General features: G+C 36.8%; 1 protein-coding gene across 1 annotated transcript in view; it reads left to right on the forward strand.

Moving 5' to 3' along the window:
* CAND1 (cullin associated and neddylation dissociated 1) overlaps nucleotides 1-6,350 on the forward strand; it is a 28,766-nt gene extending 22,416 nt beyond the window's left edge. Inside the window, exons 10-15 of the mRNA XM_042815695.1 lie at nucleotides 555-2,048; nucleotides 2,796-2,891; nucleotides 4,128-4,297; nucleotides 4,393-4,557; nucleotides 4,758-4,865; nucleotides 5,795-6,350. Of these exons, the coding sequence (XP_042671629.1) occupies nucleotides 555-2,048; nucleotides 2,796-2,891; nucleotides 4,128-4,297; nucleotides 4,393-4,557; nucleotides 4,758-4,865; nucleotides 5,795-6,019 (2,258 nt within the window). The 3' untranslated portion in view covers nucleotides 6,020-6,350. The remainder of the gene's footprint in view (nucleotides 1-554; nucleotides 2,049-2,795; nucleotides 2,892-4,127; nucleotides 4,298-4,392; nucleotides 4,558-4,757; nucleotides 4,866-5,794) is intronic.
* The last annotated feature ends 745 nt before the right edge of the window (nucleotides 6,351-7,095 follow it).

Genomic DNA, 7,095 nt, shown 5'->3' on the forward strand with positions numbered 1-7,095 from the left:
TGAGAACTTTGATATGAAACTAAAGGACAAAAGTCTTGACTATACTCTGTTTATATTTGAAATTGGCAACGTAATCAGCTACTGTATGTATAAATTCGTGTACATATTTTAATTCCATTTCCATTAATCTTGAAAACAAGGGCTGGCTGTAAGACTGGATTTTTTTTCTTCTGTATTTTAATGAAATGTTCATTTGCCTCTAGTTGATTATCTCAAAAAATATTGCTTGTATTTTAGTTTTTAGTGCCTTAGATACTGAATTTTGAAGTAAAAAAGGAAAAGTAATCTTGGAAAATGTAAAGGTACAGATTCCTTTTATAATAAAAAAAAAAAAGGCATCACAAACCTTCAAATGGCCCAGGTCCTCTGTGTAGAAAAAGTTTGTAGAGTAATTGTTTGAATAAAATGGCAAGAAAGGGGCTTGGGAAGCATTCAGTAAGTGTTTTCCTACAGTCAACCTAACACAGTATAGCTGCCTTCCTTCAGAAGTTTGAAGTGTTCTAACAGGGTATAAATATCCTAACCTAAAAATACATTTTTCATCTTTCTTCCAGGAATAATTTTTTCACTGAATGACAAATCAAGTTCTTCTAATCTGAAGATAGATGCTTTGTCCTGTTTGTATGTGATCCTCTGCAATCATTCTCCCCAAGTTTTTCATCCTCATGTTCAAGCACTGGTGCCTCCAGTTGTAGCTTGTGTTGGAGATCCATTTTACAAGATCACATCAGAGGCACTTTTGGTTACTCAACAACTAGTGAAAGTCATTCGTCCTTTAGACCAGCCTTCTTCCTTTGATGCCTCTCCATACATCAAAGATCTCTTTACTTGTACAATCAAGAGGTTAAAGGCTGCTGACATTGATCAGGAGGTGAAAGAAAGGGCAATATCTTGCATGGGTCAAATCATTTGTAGCCTTGGTGACAGCTTGGGCACAGACCTGCCTAGTACACTTCAGATCTTCCTAGAGAGACTGAAGAATGAAATCACTCGGTTAACTACAGTGAAGGCCATGACACTGATTGCTGGTTCTCCTTTGAAGATAGATTTGAGACCAATCTTGGGGGAAGGAGTTCCTATTCTTGCTTCTTTTTTGAGAAAGAACCAGCGGGCTTTGAAACTGGGCACTCTTTCTGCTCTAGATATTTTAATTAAGAATTACAGTGACAGCTTGACAGCTGCCATGATTGATGCTGTCCTGGATGAGCTTCCACCTCTTATTAGTGAAAGTGATATGCACGTATCGCAGATGGCCATCAGTTTTCTGACAACACTTGCTAAGGTATATCCTTCCTCCTTGTCAAAGATTAGTGGGTCCATTCTCAATGAACTTATTGGGCTGGTGAGATCGCCTCTACTGCAGGGCGGAGCGCTTAGTGCCATGCTAGAATTTTTCCAGGCTTTGGTTGTGACTGGTACAAATAATTTAGGCTATATGGATTTGCTGCGCATGTTAACTGGTCCAGTGTACTCTCAGAGCACAGCACTTACTCACAAGCAGTCTTATTATTCCATTGCCAAATGTGTGGCTGCCCTTACTCGAGCGTGCCCTAAGGAAGGACCAGCTGTGGTAGGTCAGTTCATTCAAGATGTCAAGAACTCAAGGTCCACGGATTCCATTCGGCTTTTGGCTTTGCTTTCACTTGGGGAAGTTGGGCATCACATTGACTTAAGTGGACAAATTGAGCTGAAGTCTGTAATATTAGAAGCATTCTCTTCTCCTAGTGAAGAAGTCAAATCAGCAGCATCTTACGCATTAGGCAGTATTAGTGTTGGCAATCTTCCTGAGTATCTGCCTTTTGTCTTACAAGAAATAACCAGCCAGCCTAAAAGGCAATACCTTCTTCTTCATTCCTTGAAAGAAATAATTAGCTCTGCATCAGTGATTGGTCTCAAACCATATGTTGAGAACATCTGGGCCTTACTTCTGAAACACTGCGAATGTGCAGAAGAGGGTACAAGGAATGTTGTTGCTGAATGCTTGGGCAAGCTTACTTTAATAGACCCAGAGACCCTGCTTCCACGACTCAAGGGATACTTGGCATCAGGTGAGTTGTATGCATAAATTGTAAAAAATGGCCATATATTATCTTAATAAATTGCTGTGAGATTCTTTTAGTGATTTGCTTAAGTTCTGTAACATTCCTGAAATTTGCTTGCCCCCCAAAACCCTCTGCCAAGAACAATATGAAGCTTAGTTCCATTTGGGCAGGAGAAAGTAAGTCATGCAGAGCATGAATGTTCTTCTTTCAGAGTATGATATTTAATTTAATAATGTTACATTTAACAAAACTGTAAACTTAAACTGTAAAACTTAAAGGGGAGAGCGTAGGCAGCAAAGGACAGTACTGCTTGATAGATTTGTTGCAGAGCGTTAGCATTTTATATATTCCTAATTCTTGAATAAGAATTCTGAAATTTGTTAGGTTAGGAAGGATGGAACCAATCAATGAGTTTATCTAGAACTGTATCGGTGTGTTTTCTTCATGTCCTGCTTTAAAGAGGAGAATTGTTTATAGGATTGCATGAGATAAATTAAAAGAGTGTGCAAGTAGGCTCATTGCTTCAGTTTTCTGGAGCAGAAAAGATTTATTACACATACTGTGTCTCAGCATTTAATATGTAACGCCAGTGTATCTGTGGAGGCTACATTGTGTTACTAGTAATAAGAAGCATTTATTCTTCAGCTATTGTAAGGATATTAGAAGCTGGTAAAGAGTGGGTTTAAGTGTGATTTAAATTCTGTAGTTGTAGTGTTTTAACTGTTACGTACTCACGATTTAATTTCATGTTAGGATCCTCATATGCTCGAAGTTCTGTGGTGACTGCTGTTAAGTTCACTATTTCTGATCATCCACAACCCATAGACCCACTCTTGAAGAACTGCATAGGTAAGTTATTTAGTTCTAGTGACAAATTCTAAGTTTTCAAGTGATGGAATTGCATTTAAAATGTATTCTGTGTGTCTTCAGAGAAAGATCGTTTTGTAGATGGAACCAGAAATAGCTGCTTATGTTAACTGTTGAAACTGAAATGGTTTCCTTAGGATCCAATTATTTCTGTTAACTCTAGCTTATTTGAATTCAGAACGGTACAAGATATGTGATAAAAGTAGCATATATTGAAGCTGCAATGGAAAAGAATATAAGGAGCAAGGACTTTTAGAAAGATGGTACCTAAGAGATGATTTCTTCTTCCAAGATCTTTCTAAATTATGTCAGCTTGAATTAGTCAGGTTCTGTCTTTACCCGGAAAGGTGGTCTTGGAAATGTTTGGTCTTAAAATATGCATATGTGTGTTAATTCTGAGTATTTTCAGATGGTGGACTGTAAATCTAGGTCTTTGTGATTCTGTAATGCTTTCTGGTCTGAAAGTTATTTAAAGCTATTGTTTGTGGATAAGATAATCAGAGCTTTCAGTGTGATAGAGCTTTGCAATTCTGTGGCTTTCTGAGCTTTTCTCGTTTGTATGACATTGTTGTAGATTTCTTTAATATGCTGTGGTGACTGTTAGCTTTATAGTGGATTGATTACCCTAAAATCTTTAGGAAGAAGTGTATACCACTAAATCTAATAAGGAGTAAAAAGATTCATCTTTACGAACAGTTTTGTGGGGAGCAAGTTGTTTATTTATGGTGAGGCGATGTCAGCTCTTACCTTACTTTCATTGCTAATCTTTATTTCTTTTTTAATAATACATTAATGAGTTGATTGATTATGTGTGTGGGCTTCTCCTACTATCTTCCACTAAAACTGCTTTACCCCTTTGATTTCTGGAAATACTTTTTGGGTATTGAATACAGTAAGTGAACTACTGCTATCTACTACTTCAAGAATCTCTAATTTTTAGTCTCGTTACCTTATTTTTGTGGGTGTAGAAGCTGCTTTGTTTACACCCTGTTTTTCTCCTCTTTAAAGGTTCAGCGATCCTGGAAGTTGCTGAATACTGTGGGGGCGGGAATACTTGTTTCTGCAGGCTTTTGTTTTACCAAAGCAATGCTACAGAGCAGCAGAAACTAACGTGAAAATGTATGGAGACAGGCCTTGTTACACCAATACATACTGAGTAGGCTTATCTTCTGGTAACTTAGGAATTTGTTGATTTATTGCAGTTTATTGCAATTGCAGGTGATTTTTTGAAAACACTGGAGGACCCGGATCTCAATGTCAGGAGAGTAGCCCTAGTGACATTTAACTCAGCTGCACACAATAAACCATCATTAATAAGGGACCTCTTAGATACTGTGCTTCCTCATCTTTACAATGAAACAAAAGTCCGGAAGGAATTAATCAGAGAGGTATGTTAACTGAGAAAAATGTGACTAGATTAACGCAAATAGACTCCGTTTGTATAAATGTATTATTTTTTAACTTTGTTTTTATTTGCTGACAGGTGGAAATGGGACCATTTAAGCACACAGTTGATGATGGTTTGGACATTAGGAAAGCTGCCTTTGAATGCATGTATACTCTTTTGGATAGCTGTTTGGATAGACTAGATATATTTGAATTCCTAAACCATGTTGAAGATGGCTTGAAGGATCACTATGACATTAAGGTTAGCTGTCATTTTGCTATGTAAGCAAGCGAGAAATGTTTTGAATAGTGAGTGGACTGAAATGGTAAGAATGCTACCTCGTGTGTTTAAATATTTCATTATTTAAAATATCATTAAAGTGTTGCTGTGAACGGTTGCACAATGTTCTAGGAAATAATTGTGTTGTGCATGACTGATTTTTTGGTTTTCTCTCCAACTAGATGCTAACCTTTTTAATGTTGGTGAGACTGTCGACCCTTTGTCCAAGTGCAGTGCTGCAGAGATTGGATAGGCTTGTTGAACCTCTGCGTGCTACATGTACAACTAAGGTATTGTTTTAAATTGCAACTTCTGTTTGTTAATTAACTTGTGTTGCCTTACAGAATTATAAATGAATTTGTGTCTGAAGAACGCTGCTTGTAATCTAGGTGTACTGCTAGAGCTTTTCCTGAATTATAGTTTGTAAACTGCAGAACGATGCAAATACGTGGATCCTTACACATGTATTACTTCTCCTTAAACTACAAATTAAAGAGCAAAATGGTCAGCTCATTTTTAAAAGTCCTTTTTTTTGCCATTTTTTTTGTTTCTCAAAAACGTAGTTGCTACTTCAGCAACTTGTGTGTTATTATAAACAGTGAAAGTAGAATACTAAGGGTTTTTCTGACTTCTGATGGTTATGTTGTTGCAGACAAACATTAGAGTGATGAAGGTAGCATAAAATGGTGCTGCTTTTGGTTTGTTTTGTTGTGGTGTTTTTTTTCTCATTTATGCAGTGAGATTTTTGGGTTTTGGCACAGTTGGTCTCCTACTCCCACTCATCTTGATTCAGCTGTGTGCTCTGATACTGATTTAATGCCTGATTTATCTTTTTTTTCCCCATTACTGTAATCTGTTATATTGACTGTCAAGAATTTTTACCTTTTTTAATAATAATTTATCACTGAAATCAAGAGAAGGATAATAGATTATTTTAATAAAAGCAGTTTTTTTGTTTAACTGTTGTTCTCTGAAGTCTGGAAGTATTTGTGATAACACCATTTCAGTGTTATTTACTGACTCTACTAGCTAGAGGTTAGCTGCTAACATTTCTATTTGGTAATTGACTTGGTAACACGCAGCATTTTTGTGTTTACTGTGCAGTGTTCAGTTTTGGTCTAGTGAAAGGAAATAGGTCTTTATAAGATAAGTGTGGGTTAAGGTGGGTTTAGAGGGAGAGTTGAGCTACATTTTCAAACATTTTCACTTTTTTCCCTAGGTAAAGGCAAATTCAGTGAAACAGGAGTTTGAAAAGCAAGATGAACTGAAACGATCTGCGATGAGGGCAGTAGCAGCACTTCTAACCATTCCAGAAGCAGAAAAGAGTCCGTTAATGAGTGAATTCCAGTCACAGATAAGCTCTAACACCGAGCTGGCAACTATCTTTGAAAGTATCCAAAAAGATTCCTCATCCACTAACTTGGAATCTATGGACACTAGTTAAATGTTTGCCCAAAATGGGGACCATTATGTTGAACCATAAGATGCACTGAATTGACAGGTTATGAGTAAGAAACAGAAAAAAATATCTAATCTACACATTGTTCCACTTTATTTACCTTTATGGAGACAGTTGGCTTTTCCCATTGTTGCTTTTCTAGCATCTATTCCAGAAATGTATTTCCATAATCCAGCGTTTGTTAACCACTCTTGTTTTAGTGGATTTGGCCACATTTGGGAATTAAAAAGTTGACGCATGGTGTATGGAAGTAGGTTCCAACATCCATTTTCCTTGTAACATTTAGGATTAAAATGTTAAAATTTTGTGACCATGATTTTTTTTTTTCTTTTGTTTACTCTTTCTATTTGTAGACAACAACAAAGAGGTGTGGGGGAGGTGGGAATCAAGCATCCAGGTGCACCATGTTTTTGTATAACTTTTTATTTTTTTTTGTTTCAGCTTCATAAATTGGTTTGGCTGGCAGATAAATCCTGTGTAAGATTTATTATATTAAAGAGGGGGCTTTGGCACAGTTCAAAAAGAAGCAGACATAAATGTCATTTTTTTTAAGGTGTGGGGATTAGAAAACAAATATCCCTGTTGTGCACACTAATTTTGCATGAGCAAGTTTACAAATATATATTGTCTGTAAAACAGCATGTGCAGTTTATTCGTAATACAAGTTAAAATAAGTGCTACTGTATCAGTGCAGTTTTCAGGTATCTTAACATACAGAACACTCACGTAGGAAGGGATGAATTGAAAGTTAGTTGTTTTAACCTGGCTTTTAAAAATGCCAATGATATGACCATGCAGATCTGCTCACAGCAAATATGACAGCTTCTGCAGTTTTCATGGCTTTTCAAACTCATAGACTGAATTCCCTGGAAATGGGGTGGGCAAACAGAAGATCTGCGGGCAATAGGATGAGCTGTAGGTAAAACGACCAGAGAACACTTAGCTGCTTGATGGCTACTGAACTCTGGATTCAATTCTGCTTTTGTTAGCAAGTAGGAAAGGAGGTCTCTTCAAATGCCTTCTACCTCCTATTCTTTATGCAATGGCTTCTTTAATTAGGG

The sequence above is a fragment of the Centrocercus urophasianus genome, unplaced genomic scaffold (assembly GCF_019232065.1).
Source record: "Centrocercus urophasianus isolate 14NV4802_14NV808 unplaced genomic scaffold, USGS_Curo_1.0 seq_15, whole genome shotgun sequence".
NCBI classification, from domain to species: domain Eukaryota; kingdom Metazoa; phylum Chordata; class Aves; order Galliformes; family Phasianidae; genus Centrocercus; species Centrocercus urophasianus.